The sequence below is a fragment of the Pan paniscus genome, chromosome 8 (assembly GCF_029289425.2).
Source record: "Pan paniscus chromosome 8, NHGRI_mPanPan1-v2.0_pri, whole genome shotgun sequence".
NCBI classification, from domain to species: domain Eukaryota; kingdom Metazoa; phylum Chordata; class Mammalia; order Primates; family Hominidae; genus Pan; species Pan paniscus.
Window position 1 is genome coordinate 136,465,094 of NC_073257.2, and position 17,490 is coordinate 136,482,583.

At 56.7% G+C, this 17,490-nt stretch overlaps 1 protein-coding gene across 4 annotated transcripts in view; it reads right to left on the minus strand.

The window, feature by feature from the left end:
* Nucleotides 1-1,022: 1,022 nt before the first annotated feature.
* The window catches only part of FAM53B (family with sequence similarity 53 member B), a 125,644-nt gene continuing 109,176 nt past the window's right edge, over nucleotides 1,023-17,490 (minus strand). For all 4 annotated transcript variants that reach the window (XM_034931659.3, XM_055093441.1, XM_063607559.1 and 1 more), the window contains one exon: nucleotides 1,023-5,326. In XM_034931659.3, coding sequence (XP_034787550.1) covers nucleotides 4,964-5,326 — 363 coding nt within the window. In that variant the 3' untranslated portion in view covers nucleotides 1,023-4,963. The remainder of the gene's footprint in view (nucleotides 5,327-17,490) is intronic.

Below are 17,490 nucleotides of genomic sequence, written 5' to 3' on the forward strand. Positions count from 1 at the left end.
CCCCGCCAGCCCCTGGCCCACCAGTCATCTGTCAGATACGGAGGCAGGGGTGAGGGTGTGCTGGGGAAGTCAATGCATCCAGCCTCGAATCAATGCCTTGGGTAAGGCAGGGCTGCAGGGACGGCAGTGAGGACAAGGGGCTCACCTCCCCCCAGCAGCCCCACTTCACGTGTTTCTTGAGTTCAGTGCTCATAGACTTTAAAAAAAAAAAAAAAATCTTGCTAAAAGCAAAAACCAAAAGAAAAGTGGGGGCTACAGAGCCTCATTCCCAGAGGGGCTGCTCTGGCCCTAACAAGCATTCTAGGCCAGACTTCCATGGGCAGATTGTGTGGGCAAGTGTTGAGTTATGGAAATCAAGCAAACCTCTCCACGCCTGTCCTCCAGGCCGCAAACACCCCCTTCTTTCTCCTGAGTCCGGGTAAGCAGAGGGCCATGCACGGAGACGGTGGGCCACGCTGGGCTGGGCTTCGTGCTTCTGGGGCCCCCGCAACTCACGCAGCAGAAGTCTGCACTGTGCTGCCTGCAGCGGGGGCAGAAACCCGGAGCCGGTGAGCCTGTCTGTGCCACCTCAGCTACACTGGTGGGTGGGTGGGTGGTGGGGGCCATCCCAGGCCCCTCAGGGCTGCAGGCCGGGCTGGGCCCATCTCCGCACACTGCTGTGCGGCCTCACCTCCCAGCGCTGTCGAAGGCTGAGCTGCTGTGCTCGGAAGGGCAGACTCCTCCATGGCTTCTAACTCAAGTGACACAAGGAGTGTCTCCCCGCTGCTGTCCTGGGGCTCCTGGCCCTAGAAGGGCTCCCCATGATGCAGCTGTGGCCATGGGCAGCCTTCCCCCGTCCCCCGGCCTCTCCACAGCTCTGTGATGTCTGCTAGCCCCATTTTATCGATTCAGACCCCGAGGCTTGGAGGGGACAGAAGGGTCCAGTCTAGGTCTCTCTGAGCCCAGAGCTAATGCTCCTGTGAGCAGGGGGGACCTGCCAGTTCACCACACCCGACAGAAACCACACAGCTGGCACCAGGCACTTGGGTATTGAACCAGGAAGCTTTATTTACACAGTAAAAGTAACAAGCAAATTCCTGAGAGACTAGAGCGGCTGGAGTGCAAGCCACGGCCTGTGCGGGGAGGCCAGGCTGCAGGGGCGGGCAGACCCTGGGCCCCGAGTCTACGCTTTCTGGTCGCCACACTTCCTGAAGCTCGGCAACACCCACAACGTCCAGCTCAGGGAAGCCCCTGCAGCCCCAGAAACAGCCTATGTGCTATCTGTCGCCCCAGCCCCCAGGACAGCTTCCCCACACACTGAAAACACAAATCATTTGCCAAAAAGACTATGCTAGAAGGTCAGACTATCCTATCTAGGCTACAAGATCTCCACTTCGGTCTGCCATTAAAAAAAAAATCTTTCTCTTCTTTTCTCTTTAAAGAGGCATGACAGAGGGGTTTGACCAACAGCGTGGACATGGCAAGGTGTGGCATCATTGCCAGTGTGGGGCCAGAGGGTGCCCAAGCCCCGATGCGCGGCCAGCCTGCTGCATCCCTGCCGGCTGACGTCTGGAGTGACCGTCATTCCAGTGACCACCCCCATAGCCACAGACGGCACGTCAGTGGAAACGGGGGTGCAGCAGGCATGACACCAAGGCAGAGCCCGCAGCAGGGGGCCCGGGGTTCCACAGCTAGGGAAGCTTGCTCAGACAGGCAGCACACCCAGGGCACGGCCACTCACGCCCCCGCACCAGGAGACCCATTTGGAAGTTAGGGTTTGTTTTGTTTTCTTTTTAATGTGGACTTCCCCTTTATTTAAATTTTCTTTCAGTGTACAAATTCACAAAACTGGCTACAAAAATTTGGTTGAAAAGTAAGGCTTTCTGAGAATGAAAATCTGTACGTCTGGTCAGAACAAGCTCCCCACGGGCCCAGGTGCACGTCTGCCCGTGCAACTCCGGCCTCCACCGCGAGTAAGGCAAGAGGGTATGGCAACGAAAATGGCGAGGCTGCGGCCCCAGCCCCTGGGCCCCACGGGTGGACGGCAGCCCCTGGCAGTTTGGTGGCTTTGGAATGAGTGGGGTGCATGTGGCACTAAGCCCCTCCCCGCCCCCCCGGCTTTCCTGCAGGCTTAGCCCGCTCTTTAGGACCCCATGAGCAGGCAGATGGCCTGGCACGGCTTGCTTCTGGCTCTGCCCTTCCTCAGTCTCCCCTCAGAGGCAGGGTTTGTGGGCAAGGCTGTGACAAAAGTAAGGCTCCTGCCACTGCCCCCAGCTGGGGCCATCATGCTGGTGGGGGTGAGCTGTCTGCCTGCTGCCCATGGGGACACCAATGTGGGGGGCACCTCCTAGGCGAACCTCCCTCCCAGAGGACTGAGATCAGAAGTCCTGGGGCCAGCAGGGTGGAGTGCAGGAACAGGCTGCTCCGGGCAGTGTGGCAGCTTGGATGATGGGGTGGCACCTTATAGATAGGGTCTACTCTCTCCAGTCAAAACACAAACATGAAACCAGCTAAAGGCCATTTCTTTCTCTAAGCAGAAGGGATAGCCACCATTTTCTCCCCTGACTGCTGCGTGGTGGGTACAGGCCAGGCAGGCGGGGTTTGAGGAAGCTGGGTCATTTCTGCCTAAGCGCCCTGGGGCTGGGCTTAACTGGTCGATGGGACCAGCTTGCGGGGAGGTGGGGAGGTGGCTGTGACTCAGCCAGCTCCACAGCTTGTCCCTTCCTGCCACCAGGCCTGAATGGGGAGGTGGCAGGCAAGGTTTGAGGGCAGGTCACCCACACCCCAGTCCCACGACATATACCTGTCACCATGTGCCTCCCAGCCCTAAGCAAAGGTAGCTGGGGGCTGCTGCATGCCTCAGCCTCAGCTGGCACCGTCCGCCTCCCTCACTGCCTCTGCCTTCCACAGGAAGGCCTGCTATAGAAGCTGTGTGCCCTCGGTGGCCACACCAGGCATGTGGTGCCAGGACCCCCCACGCCCAATGGTACTCTGGGGGCAAGACATGGCCATGTGCTCTCCACATTCACCCAACAACTGCCCTGGCCGCCTCCATATTTGCTCTGAGAAGACATGGTCTCCATGACCCCCCAGGCAGGGACAGGCCAAGATGTCTCTGTCTGCTCAGAGCCACCAGCTCTTGGGTTCGGCTGTCCGGGATCACAAGTAGACATGCCTCCGGCAGGAGCTACAGCAACCAGAGGTGAGCTGGTTCCCCAGCTCTGGGACCTGCCCAGTGCCCAGCATACCCCATGTGTCAGCCACCTGAGCTGGCAACACCATCTCTCAGGGCTGTGGGGCTGGGGGCTTTCTGCCAGCTCCTTAAAGCTGATTTTTTAAGAAGTGCCACCCACATATTGGGAACTTGAACCACCATCCTTTTGATGTAGTAAAAAAATAAGATTTAAACAACGTTTCCCAAAAAGCATCTTTCTTGAGGAGAAAGAAGGTGAGAAGCATCTGGACTCAACCTGCAGAAGCGAAGCGTTCACTCGTCCATGAAGACGAGCAAAAGCAAAGTGACTACAAAAGTGCTTTGAACGCGCGTGTCAGCCAACGCAAGGGAGCGCACCAGTTATTTTTAGCCTTATGGGAAAATGAGCCACTTGCTCCTAAGCCAGCCCAATTGCTATTGTTTGCAGAAGACGTCAAATTCGCTAAAAGCCAGATTCCCATAGAGCAGAGCCCATGTGGTGGTGTCTGCAAGGCAGCCGGAGAGGAGCTACAAACCCTGAGAGGAGAGCAAACCCTCAGGGGGCTAGGCTCCTCGGATGCCCCAGGGTGAGGAGCCAGGGCGGGGTAGGGGCAGGGAGCATGAATCCAGCTTTGTGCCGGTGGCTGGGCCTACAACAGAGATGCAGCCCTCAGGACTGGGCTCCCCCTAAGCTGACAAGGGCGTGGGCTTGTCTTGAGGTGGGTGATGTGCCCTGGTTACAGCCAGCAGTCCTCAAGGACAAATGGGAGGTGTCTGGAATCCTGCAGGGGCCCCTGCAGAGTGGCTAGCGGACGCCCTTCACCCCTGAGTGTGCACAGGGCCCTCATCTGCCCACCTGCTCGCAGCTCCCGTCTCCCGAGGCCGTTTTCAAGAGGCTGCCCTGGTATCGTGCCATCCCTACACTCACCGGAACCAACCACGCTTATCACTCAGTGACCAGTCAGCCACAGAGAAGGGCTGCCATCTGCTAACCCTGCCCCAACGGTGGCAGAGCCATGGGGTCAGCCTCTCCATGCTGTAGGAGAGGCAAGCGAGTCCGTCTTTTCAGCCAACCGATCCACCAAATTTCTACCCAACACGGGAGGCCCTAACAAGCACCCTCCAAATCGTTCCTTGGGCCCGAGACTCCGGACATGGCTTACCCTCTGGAGGGCCAGTCCAGCACCCCAGGGATTCTGTCTCTCACATTGGAATTAAGGCCAAATGGTTCTGGTGTTACAGAAGGAAGCGTCTCCCGAACCTTCCCAAGCCTGAAGCAGGGAGACCTGGGAGAGAAGGCACGGAGTAAAATTGAGTGAAAGAAGCTGCGGGGCCGACTCCCCAAAAGTGAACCTGAGTGAGGCCAAGAAGGGCCCTGACATAGCAGATGGCCCCTGGCCCCCACCCCAGGCCCTCCCTGACAGCCCCCACCAGGGGGATACAGAGCGGTGCCCAGCTCTGCCGGGGACAACAGAGACTGCCCAACATCCCACAGGGAAAGAGGCAGAAAAGACGCAAACTTCAAAGCTGTCCTCTGGGCTGCAGTAGTTCTGTGGACCTGGTGGCTGCCACGCTCGGGGAGCCGGTGAGAGGCTGACACACCCGCTGTATGACGCAGCCAGGCCAGGCTCTCCCCCAGGCAACAGGTGGGCTCCCTCTCTGGGACCCGACACCACTCAGGAAGCTTTCATCAGGCCCACGAGTTGGGCTCCCCTTCAAGGGCCCACCTAGTGCCCAGAGTGGGGGCTGTCGATGCCAGCACACCCCAGCCCTGCCTGGGCCCACACCCCCTCAGTTCTTCTCTATCTGCTCAATGTCCAACTCGCCGTCCAGGGAGCAGAGGCTGTTCCCAGGGGCCCCGCGGTCCCGCCAGGCTGCAGCCGGCTCCGCTCTCCTGCCACAATCCTCGTCCAGGGCGCAGCTGTCTGACTCCTCACAGGACAGGTCCTCCTGGCAGGCGAGGTGGTCGTCGAAGGAAGTGGGAAGAGGCTCAGGGACCGGGGTCCCAGCGGGGGTCCTGCCCCCTGGGCCGGAGGCTGAGAGCAGGGCGGTCCAGGCCCTGGTGTTGCTGACGTGGCGGGCGAAGGGGCTCTGGGGACCGCAGTCCTCTGTCCCTGCGCTCAGGCAGCTGAGGCTGCTGAAGGTCTGACAGTTCTGTGGAGGGGCAGACACACAGGTTACTAAGGGTTACTCCCCTCCCGCAGCCCCAGGACTGCACACCCCACAAAGCGACTAGACCACCAGGCTGTGGCAAGACCAATCAAGTCCCGGGTTCCTCCTATCCAGGCAAGGACGGGCCCATGAGCAATGTACTCATGAAGATGCACCTCCGGCCAATGAGCGCTCTGTGCTCATAAAGACACGCGCAATTCCACTATTCACCTACTAACTCGGCAAAGCACACAAATTTGATGCAGACCCAGTTCTGGGGGGCTGCGGTGAAACAGGAATGCTCCTAACACTTCGTCCACAGCCTTTCTGAAGCGCAACCTGGGGAAAATATATCCAATTCCTTGATCAGGTAATTTCACTACTTGGATTTTTATCTTAAGAAAACATTCTAAGATGTGTGTAAAAATTTGGCAACATACCATTAAATGGAAAAGAAGAGAGTAACCCAAACGCCCTACAATGGTGGTGAAATCAATGATGTTTTTCAAGCAGGGACCTCTATGCAAACATAACTGACGTGCCGCGATACTTCCCTTGAGAAGGGATCTGACTTGGAGGAAACCCAGGCTGTAACTGCCCCACACAGGGCGACACGACGCCCGCTCTACCCACTCTCCACAACCAGAGCGGGAGCCGCAGGCTAGAAGGGGCCGAGCTGAAGTCCTGAGCCTGGTGTATAACAGAGCCATGCAGGGAGCTGGGGAAACATGAGTTCTCGGCCTCACCTGGAGACGCAGAGTCTCTAGAAGGGAGTGGTCCTGTACCCTCCACAGGTGCTGGGGACTGGGAGGACTGATCTGCTGAGGAGGGGCCAGGCTCCAGGTTCTGGTGCTCACCAGCTGGGGGCCTCATCTGGAAGAGGTGCATGATGCTCCCTGCCTGCCTTGCTGGGCCCTTTGAGGCCCCAGAGAGAGAGTAGGCTGCGCAGAAGCTTCTCCGCTCACCAAGTGTGCTCCCTCTGTGTGCTCCCAGGCTGGCCTGGGGCAGGAGGCAGCCTGGGGCCTGCCCGAGCGGCAGGCAGAGCTTGAACAGGATTTCAAGGGTACGCAGGCCAGTTCTGCTTGGCGTCAGCTGCCAGCAATGGGGGTAGGGCTGACACTGTGCACAAGTGGGTGCAGTTCAACGCCTGCTCCCAGGGCGGAGCACAAAATCCAGCCTTCTCCTCAGAATGATGCACACGCCACAGACAGGACAGAGGCTGAGACAGTGAGGGGCACTCCCTGCGCAGTCCTGGATATCCCCAACCGGACTGCAGCAATGAGGTCGAATACCAGAGGGGAGCGAGGGAAGAGCTGCGCACAGAGGGCAGGGGGGAATTCCAGCCTTTAGTTTCTTCCCAGCAGATGGGTGGGGACTGGGGAGCAAAGCAGGGCCTTGGAGCACCCGCCGCCTCCCTCGCCGCACGCCTGCTGACGCCAAGACCACAGACCTGTCCCGAGGGCCTGCTTCTTTCAAAGGCTGCAGTGTTTGTGTGTCTCTTTGAAATACAGGTGATCAGTGGCTGTCACAGCCAACAAGCTGTTGAACCAGCCTCAGCGGACGGGAAATAAAAGGCGCTCTCTCTGGAGGAAGGTATATGTGCCTGCCACGGGCACGCTCATTGTTCCTGAACACTCGGTGGAGGAAGCCGTTCTGATGGGTTTGCTTTTTTTTGGAATCTTTTGATTAACTGAGAAAGGTGAAGCCTGAGGTGTTGGGGGGAGCTCTGCACGGGGACTCAGGAGAGGGGCAGGGGCACCCATTAGACTGGAGATGCTGGCCCCCCAAGGAGCCACAGGTCCACCCTCTGGGCCATGGTGGGATTCGATGCAGCCCAGTGGTGTGCACACAGCGCAATATCCTCACCGCGGCAGAGAGCTGGAGACGGCGACCCCTGCACAACAGCCCCAGGATCCTCACCGGCTCCTGGCCAGGCCTGGACGATGCATCGGCATCCAGGATCCTCGCCTGCCCCTGGCCAGGCCTGGGCGATGGATCGGCATCCAGGATCCTCGCCTGCCCCTGGCCAGGCCTGGGCGATGGATCGGCATCCAGGATCCTCGCCTGCCCCTGGCCAGGCCTGGACTATGGATCGGCATCCAGGATCCTCGCCGGCTCCTGGCCAGGCCTGGACGATGGATCGGCATCCAGGATCCTCGCCTGCCCCTGGCCAGGCCTGGGCGATGGATCGGCATCCAGGATCCTCGCCTGCCCCTGGCCAGGCCTGGGCGATGGATCGGCATCCAGGATCCTCGCCTGCCCCTGGCCAGGCCTGGGCGATGGATCGGCATCCAGGATCCTCGCCTGCCCCTGGCCAGGCCTGGGCGATGGATCGGCATCCAGGATCCTCGCCTGCCCCTGGCCAGGCCTGGGCGATGGATCGGCATCCAGGATCCTCGCCTGCCCCTGGCCAGGCCTGGACGATGGATCGGCATCCAGGATCCTCGCCGGCTCCTGGCCAGGCCTGGACGATGGATCGGCATCCAGGATCCTCGCCTGCCCCTGGCCAGGCCTGGACGATGGATCGGCATCCAGGATCCTCGCCTGCCCCTGGCCAGGCCTGGACGATGGATCGGCATCCAGGATCCTCGCCTGCCCCTGGCCAGGCCTGGACGATGGATCGGCATCCAGGATCCTCGCCTGCCCCTGGCCAGGCCTGGACGATGGATCGGCATCCAGGATCCTCACCGGCTCCTGGCCAGGCCTGGATGATGGATCGGCATCCAGGATCCTCGCCTGCCCCTGGCCAGGCCTGGACGATGGACCAGCAGCTCCCAAAGCGAACCTGCCGCTTGTGAGGTGGAAGCCCCAGTGCTTTCGAGGGGAGGGTCTCTGAGGCTCCTCCTGCTTCTCAGCCACCCTCTTGACTGGCCTAGACCTGAGCCAGGACAGAAGGAGAACTGAGTAGGGGGCACAAAACAGGGGCAAGACGGCCCAGCCTGGGTGGCCTCAGCCGTGTGTCCCGGGCTCTGCTGAGCCAGGCTGCCCCGACAGAGGAGGCCTAGGGTGAGGCCAGGATGCGTCAGGGCCTGAGGTCCCCGGGGAGCCTGACCCACCTTCTCCTGACCCTGGCTGAGCAGCCTGTTTCTTGGCCTGTATAGCAGCCACGGTGTGTAAGAATAAATAATCATGTCCAGTCAAGACCAGAGCAGCCCGGATGATATGCTGTGAACAGGTTCTAGGTGGGTGACAGGGCACTGAGGCCGACTGCCTTGGGTGTCAGCCACATCTGTTGAGATGCGTGTGCCTGACGCCCGAACGCGTGCCAGCGTTTTCTGCGAGCTGTCATGTGAGGGGCCTGGGGCGTGGCCTGCTGCGAGTGTTTTCTGTGGCCTCGCACGTGAACGCAGCAGGAGCGCAGCCTGCGCAATCGGACAGACGCCGCACAGCCCTTGTCTGTGCTCACCCTCTCGGTCCTGCTCGGAGCTTCCCACTGACCTCCTCTGGCATAAGGCGCAGGTAGCGGGGGTGCCTAACTTATGGCCACCATGATTGTGTGGGTCTCGGCACTAACCGTGGTGCTACGGTCGAAATTTGTGCCCCCCCCCCACCCCCACCATTCCTCAGTGCAAAAGGTGGGGCCTCTGGGAGGTGATGAGGTCACGTAGGGGCCTTCACGGATGGGATGAGGGCCCATAACAGAGACTGGAGGGAGCGCAGGTGCCTCTCCAGCCAGACAAGGATGTGAGAAAGTGCCAACTATGAAGAGCGGGCCCTCACAAGACCCCGATCCTGTTGGCACCTGGATCTTGGACTTCCCAGCTTCTAACTAAGAAATACATTTCTGTGGTTTATAAGTTCCCCAATCTAAGGCATCTTTGTCACAGCAGCCCAAACAAAGTAAGACACTTTATGCATTAGCCATAGCCAGGCACGGGCACTGGAGACCCATTAGCTAGACCTTTCACAGACGTGTGGCTTTTGCCTCACCGCGCCCTGGAAGGGGCTGAGGTCAGACAGGCAATACAGAGGCAGACTCCATCCACATGGGCATCACGGCGCCAGGCAACTCTTCCACCTCTGGGCTGCGGCCAGCCTGCCTGCCGAGTCAGGGTGTTCAGGGCTATCTGGACTAATTGGGCCCTTTCTGCTGTGAAGCAGGGGGAGTCTACAAGGAAGGGCTGGTGAATCTCGTCACAAGCAAACCCCAGAATGCCACTGAGTCTCCAGTATTCTTCAAATATACCTGCTTCTTGGCCACAAAGCCAGCGAAACCTTGAGAACTCCGTTGACTCAAAACAGCCATTTCAGCCACAGTAAAAGAAAGCCAAGAACCACCCACTGTTTGCCCCAGCTGGTGGCGAGCCCCACCTGTCAGGAAGGAATGTGACTGCCACAATGGGGCGGTGTGTGTTCTGCCCAGAGCCCCATCCCTCGTGAGCAACCCCCATGCAGACACCCAGGGTGTGCCACACCCAGGCCCTGCAGCTGCCCTGTGCCCTCCATGCCCCGGGGCAAGGTCCCGCCCCAGCGTCTCCTAGCAGCTCTAGCTACCCCATGGAAGAACACTGCACAGGCAAGTTGGAAGCCTGGAGGCCTGTGTGCCCTCAAAAATGTCTGCAAAAAGCCGCAAAATGGCTAAGTTCAAAGTGCTGCATGAACACATTATTCCAAGGTGAAACTGCTGCTCCAGGACCAACTGTCCCCCAGCCCGTCGACTTCTGCTCTCTTGACATCCAGCCCCAGCCCTGGGCTGGGCCACCTACTCTGGAACAGGCCTGCCCAGGTAAAAAGCTCAGTGGGAACTGTCCCTATGGCCTCAGGGACATGGATCAAGACCTACTTTGGGATGGAGGCCCTGCCTTTTCCATCAGACCCCCTAGACCTCAGCTCTAGCCACCAAAGAGGCCCTGGCCATTCCCGCTGGCCCCAGCCGGGGTTTCCTGCTCAGCCCGCTCCAGCCGGCCTCCCTAGGGCTTCCCAGCTTGGAGCAATGACCCCTCTTCTGCAGGGCTGTTCTGTGCGGATATTTATTCCCATACTTTCTCCTGAGTCCACGGGGATACAGACAAAGGTGGCCTGGTCCTTGCCTTCTAGGTACAAGCTGAAATCCAGACCCGCCTCAGGAAACTCATCGACTCAACGTATCAGCTCTGTACTGCTGCCAGGCAGACTGCTACTCACTCCATCCAGCCTCAGCCCAACAAGCTCATTCCCTCTCCCAGGTGCTGCTGTTCCCGGGCCAGCAGGGTGAACACGTAATAGAGACGCTAGAAACATCTCCTGAGCTGAACTAAAACACATGTTTTATCAGTAGTGACCCAGAACCCACTCTGGGCTCCGAAGGGCAAGGCCTGGGGAGTGGAGGGGGAAACAGCCCCAGGATTTGTCTAGGGACTGCTGTCCCTAGAACTCATGAGCTACGGCCCCACATGCAGGAGTGGGCATCTGGTGACAAAGACAAAGCTGGCTGGTCAGGTGATATGTCTGGGAGCAGATAGTGACCACTCCCCTTTGTCCCGGTTGCCTCCTCCGAAGGAGGCTGGGGTATTCTCACCCCCTGGGTCCTGGCTCTCCACTGAACCTGGAGGGTTCCGGAGAGGAGAGTGGGAAACTAGACTCTGCAGCTGGAGGCACTGAGATCCTCCACTGGCCAAGTGGCCTCACTTCCCGTTTCCTCCCCTGGGAAGCAGAACTGCTGTCTCTGGCCAGGCTGCTTCACAGGGCCACTGCAAGGATCCTAAGAGGAAAGCCAGGCTGCTGGTGTCCCGCCTGGAGTCCCAAACCCACAGCAGTGCCCACTCTCCACTGCTGTGAGTGTTGGCTCTGACAGTTCATGGCTGCCCCTTCCGGAACTACTCTGGGCTGGGAGATCTAGGATAGGAAGGAGGTTACCCTTTCCCTTTGGGGTCACCCCCAGCCAATGACCAACAGGTGCAGGGACAGGAGCTGCCCCTTGTCTTGGGCGGGATCAAGTCCCACGTGCTAGTCACACTTCGCAGCTCCCAAAGCACCAGGCTGAGAAGCGACTTCAGCTGAGCCTACCTCTTTCCTGGGCCTCTGCAGTTCATGGGCTTCCCTCGCCTCCCTGAAGGTTCTTGCTGGGAGCATCCCTCTCTGTGTCACTGGCACGAGAATCCCCGGCTCAGGCCCCGCTTCTAGGGACCCAATCTAAAGCCACAGGTAAAAGCACCCTGGGTGTTAATGTAGTTATAGGTTATGCACCTGCTTCTTAGTACTACTATTCTTTCTAGAACGGGAATGTCAAGCCATGGTCAGAGACTGGCCACGGGGCCCTGTGGGGAGTCCAGTTCCTGGCCCCAGCCCGCCTGGCATGTGCTGGGGAGGGGTGGTTGCTGGGGACGCCTCTCCTCGGTTAGTCGGTGTCTTAAGTGTAGTGCCCACATTGACGCTTCCTCTGGGCCCCTGCCTGCGCCAAGCCCATCTCCCAGAGGTGCTCAAGTGCCTCCCTTTTGGGCAAGCGATGACCACTTCCCTCCTGTGCCACTGCTCCTCATGGCGGGACCAGCTGCGTTTCCTCCTTCCCTTGCTCTCTCCCTCTTTTTAGTCCAGTTTTATGGCGCTCTGTGTTAGAGGTCTTCATGGAGCTACCTCGAGTCCCTCTAAGAAAGGGCCATCAACAAGCCCAACTCACAAGTCACGAGCAGAGCTGGTCCCCAGCCTGGCCTGGCAGCTGCCCTGCTGAAAGCTGCAGGGGCCCCAGGCTCTGGCTGAGTGGACGCATTTCCTCCCCAAACAGACGCTTGCATGAGAACAGAATTCTCCAAGTATCAAGAAAACACCAGGCTATGAGAATGGATGGCCAACAGCCTGGAAATTTTCTAAGTCCCATTTGTGCTGGAAGCTGGCACAGAAACAACCAAGACGGCAAGGCATGTGGTTTCCTAGGCTTTTTAAAAAACTATTTCAGAAAAGAAAAAAAGGCACAAGCATATTTTTGGCCCATCTTTAACCCATCTCTGGTAAATCTGGATTTTGCGTGAAGGCCGTACTCTTTCTCACAGGAAGCTGCTGCCCCTGCCCCTGGGGCCAGAGGGGTCAGGTGGTGGTGGCTTCTTTTCCTCTGAGGCTGCAGGTGCTAGAGATGCCTCGAAGGCTGTGGGCATGGCCAACCTTTCCCTAGGGGCTGACTGCCCAGGCTCTGCAGGGCCCTTCCCCTGGGCATCTGGTCTTCTGCTGCTGCCCAGCCACCTCCTGTGTAGGCCAGGTCAGCTGCTCGCCCAGGGCTGTGTTGGTGCCCAGTCTTAAAAAGGGATAGCATCAGCCAAGCGGGGTGGCTCACACCTGTCATCCCACAACTTTGGGAGGCCAAGGCAGGTGGATTGCTTGAGCCCAGGAGTTTGAGATCAGCCTGGGCAACATGGCAAAACCCCATCTCTACCAAAAAAAACTAAAAATTAGCCTGACATAGTGGCACATGCCTGTGGTCCCCGCTACTCGGGAGGCTGAGGTGGGAGGATCACTGAAGCCCAGGTGGCAGAGGTCGCAGTGAGCCGAGATCGCACCACTGTACTCCAGCCTGGGCAACAGAGCAAGACCTGTCTCTCCAAAAAAAGAAAAGCGGGGGACAGCATCATGCCCAGCCCATTTTTGTGAAATGCTTACCACCTTTGGACCCCAAAGAGGCAGCCCTTCTGAGTCTGGACTGCCTCCTTAGCCTCAGGAATCAGGGCAACACTGGCAGCAAAACCCAGATGGGGAAGCCAGGTTGCCAGGGCCTGAAAATAGGGAAATCAAGTTGCCAGGAGCGGGAAGGTACTCCAGGGCCCTGGTAGCTCCACTGATTTGGCAATGGATACTCAAGACTCTTCCCAGACCACAGGTTCTAGAAGCAAATGGCCCAGTGGGGGTGGTAAATATCTTCAGGGTGGAAGGCTGGCCCTGGTCAGTTACTAGGAAAGTGCCCACCTTCCTGTGACAGTTTCCTTAGCTCATTTCTGCAGAGGCCAACAAATGTGTACTGAGCGCCTGCCACATGCCAGCCAGATTGTGGTCACCCCATTCCAGAAGCCAGTACAGCAGGGGACAGACTTTGGCGGCACTGTCTCAGGCTGGTCAGACTCACAGGGCAGGCGCCATTTTTCCTTTTCTGTGGACAAGGTATCTTGCCCCAAATCTGACATCCCCTCCAGATCTGGGAGGCCCAGGTGGTGCCAGAGCCAGGTATGCTGTGTGGCGGCCAGTCCAGGCCACGCTGAGTCACTTCGGGAAGGGTGGCACCAGCTTGGGGCTCTCTCCATGGTCTCCACACCCCCAGCCATCCCTTGGCCTTGCTGTCCCCGCTCTGGTGGCTCTCTTGGGGCCCCCATGCTGTGCATCCTGGGGACACCCCTCCCATTGGATTCTTTACACAGTGTAGCCTTGCCTACGGTAACTCGAGGCCTAGGACCCAGCTGGGGACAAGGACTCTAAGGAAAATTACCTATGGCCTCCGGAGGCTGAAGGAGTGGGGGAAGGAGGAGTTGATCTTGGGGACAGCCCATCCCCAGCCCAGACACCTAAAATCCCAGGCCTCTGAAGACGGACCTAGGGCCAGCAGGCCCAGCCTACTATCTCCCCTGCCAGACCCAAGGCAGGCAAGCGTGGGCTCCAGCAGGTGCCCTGTGGACTCCACTCATCCCGTGGGCTATCAGCAACAGAGGGTTGCTCATAACGGAGCCCTAAAAAGTCACTCCGTTGGCCTGGGGAGTTGTCAAGTTCACCAGAGTGGTGCTCATCGGGCCAAACCCGCCACGCAGGCCAGAGCCCAGCCACCACTCTCGGGCTGGCCTTTCCTAAGGCCCCTCTTCCTCAGGCTCTGCTTCCTGGGCCCTCCGCCCTTGCTGCTCCCACTCAGGCTCTGACTCCTTCTATAGCAAACCTCTTTCAGCCACATAAACCCCCTCTGCACCAGCCCTGGGTCAGCACCATCCTGACGGCCCCGCCCTGTCTCCCTCTTCACTGGCAGATTCCTTCTCTCCCACCAAAACCCACCTCTGCAGCAGCCACTCCGGAAGCAGGCCCAAGCTCCTGTGTGTACCCCATTTCCTGCCAAGCGTGCAGGGAACCCTGACCCCACATGCCACGGCCTGGTTCACAGTGGGTGCATCGTGCAGCCTGGGGGCAGAGGGTAGGTAGGAAGGAAGGGCCCACCCCGGTCGGCCCTCCCAACTGGGCCTCTGTTCGCACAGCCCTGGGGTCCTGAGGCCTACACCCCAGGATGCCGTGGGTAAGAACAGACCTTGGAGGCCCAGAGCCACGCGTGTCCTCTGAATGGTGGCCAACCCAGTGGCCCCTCTCCGAGGGCACCCCACAGGCCACACGGTGGCGACGTTTCTGCACCAGGCCCCAGATGGCAGATGGCCTGCCCGAACACAGAAGGTGTGGGAGCTGACGCCAAAGGGCCTCCCGGTGCTCTCACAATTGGAAAACAAACATTTTGTTTCTGTGGTGTACATTCCAGCCAGCACACACTCAGGACAGGACTTGTGAAACCACCTCGCTCGCAGCTTGGCGTGAAGAGAATTCTTTGCCTAACAAAAGTCAAGGGACCTTTCCAAAGCGCACAGGGTTCTGGCGGGGGGCCGAGGCTAATGTACTGCCTGCGCCCACAGACCTTGAACAGAGTCGACCAGCAGGGCTCACAGTTTTGGGGGTGGCTTCTGAGCAGGACTAGCGATGCAGAAGGTATGTCCAAGGCTCTCAGAGGGGCTGGTGGGCACTCGTTCGCATTCAGCTGCCTGGGGCCACATCGGGGTGCTGAAGACAGGACTGCTGAGCACGGCCTCTGGGCTCCACCCCAGCAGCTCACAGCTCTGTTCCAGATATTGTCTTCCATGGAGGGCACACTGGAGAAAGGGGATCCTTCTTGGAGAAGTGAGCAAATCACCAACTGGTTTAGCCACTCTTGCAGATGAGCAGACAGAGGCCGAGTGAGGAGAAGGGACGTGCCCCAGACTGCACAGCTGCGTGATGTGCAATCGCACCTCATCACTCTGGGCTGTGCTCAGGAAAGCATGGGGTCCTCTGGCAGGACGGTGGGGTAGTATGGGCTGGACAGGCCTGGGCTGGAATCCCAGCTCGGGTGTGCCCCGAGGGAACTTGGCAAATCATTAAACTTCTGTGCCTCAGTTTCTCATGTGTACGAGGCTAATAAGAGCCTCAAAGCCTCAGAAGTGATTGGAGGGATAAATAGAGACCACCAAGGGTGCGATCCCCCCTTCCCACGCTCCACCCCACAACTGTGCCTCTGGCTCTCTGTGGACACAGCAAGGCCACAGCAAAGGGGTCTTGGAGCTCTGCTTATATCCAACCACTCTTGCTAACAACAATCTGCTTTCAAGAGCAAGAAGACACACCAGCAACACAAAAGATAAAATACCCAGGAATGAACTTATAAGAACTGGGAAAATTGATAGAAAAAAAAAAAATTTAAAGAACAGAAAAGCAAGACTGAACAAATAGAAATAAATCCTGTGTGAGGGATAGGAAGACTCAACCTCAAAAAGGTGTAAATTCTCCCTAAATTAATTCAGAAGTCTAATATGATCCCAATCTAAAATATCAACAGTACTCCCAATCCCCATGGTCTTAAGACAGACTAATTTTCAAGTTTTTAATGAAAAAATAAACAAGTGAGATATGTCAGGAAAACTCTGTAAACAACAGTGGGGAAGCTAACCCTCCTAGACTAGCCCGTACCATATAATATGCCAAAACACATTACTAAGCCTCCATAACTAAAACAGCATTATTAGTATGAATGTACATGCATACCTACAGAGACCAGTGAAACAGAATGTTCTGAAACAGACCCAGTTTAGTATATGATAAGTGTAGAATCTCAAAGCAGAGAAGAAAAGATGGCATTCTCAACAGATGGTACTGAAACAGACAGGCAGCTACATTAAAGAAAATGCTGGCTCCATATTCACACCACATACAAGATAAACTCAACACAGACCAAAGAGTGTAATATAACCCATCAAAGTACTAGAAGAAAACAGGAGACTTCCTTTATCATCTCGTGAGAAAAAAAGGCCTTTCTAAAACTCAAAATCCAGAGCCATAAAAGAAATAAGTAATAAATTTGATAAAAACATTTACATGTCAAAAAATGCCAAAAGCACTGGTAGGAATGTAAGATGGTACAGTCGTTGCGGAGAACAGTTTGGCAGCTTCTCAAAATGTTCAACACAGAGTTACCATCAGACCCAGCAATTCCATGTCTAAGAAATGAAAACATATGTCTATGTAGAAACTTGTACACAAACATTTACAACAGTGTTATTCAAAATATCCAAAAAGTAGAAACAGCCCAAATGTCTATCAACTGGTGAATGGACACATAAAATGTGGTCTAGCTGTACAACAGAATATTATTTGGCCATAAAAAGAAAGGAGATACTGATACATGCTACGGTGTGGATGACCCTTGAAAGCATGATGCTAAGTGAAGGAAGCCAGACGCAAAAGGCCACGTATTTCATGGATCCATTGATATGAAATGTCCAGAATAGGGAAACCCACTGATACGGTTTGGCTGTGTCCCCACCCAAATCTCATCTTGAATTGTAGTTCCCATAATCCCCACGTTTCGTGGGAGGGACGCAGTGGAAGGTAACTGAATCATGGGGGCAGTTACCTTCATGCTACTCTCGTGATAGTGAGTTAGTTCTCACGAGAGCTGATGGTTTTATAAGGGGCTTTGTTCAGCACTTCTCTCACCTGCCGCCATGTGAAGAAGGATGTGTTTGCTTCCCCTTCCGCCATGACTGTAAGTTTCCAGAGGCCTCCCCGGCCATGTGGAACTGTGAGTCAATTAAGCCTCTTTCCTTTAAAATTACCCAGTCTCAAGTATTTCCTTATGGCAACGTGAGAACGCACTAATACACCCATGGAGACAGAACACATTTTTGTGGTTGCCAGTGGCTGGGAGTGGTGGTGGCTGAAGGGGACGGGGAGTGACTGCTAAGGGGTATGGACTTTCTTTTGAGGTGATAAAAATGTTCTAAAATTGATTGTGGTGATGGCTGTAGAACTCTGTGAATATATTCAAGACCACTAAGTTGTACACCTTAAATGGGTGAACTGTGTGGTATATGAATTATATCTCAATAAAGCTCAAGAATGTCAAAAGCAAAGTCAGAAAACAAAGAACAAATTAGTAATAAATATTTGTAACTCATATCACAGGCAAAAATTAATCTCCCTAATATACAATTGAG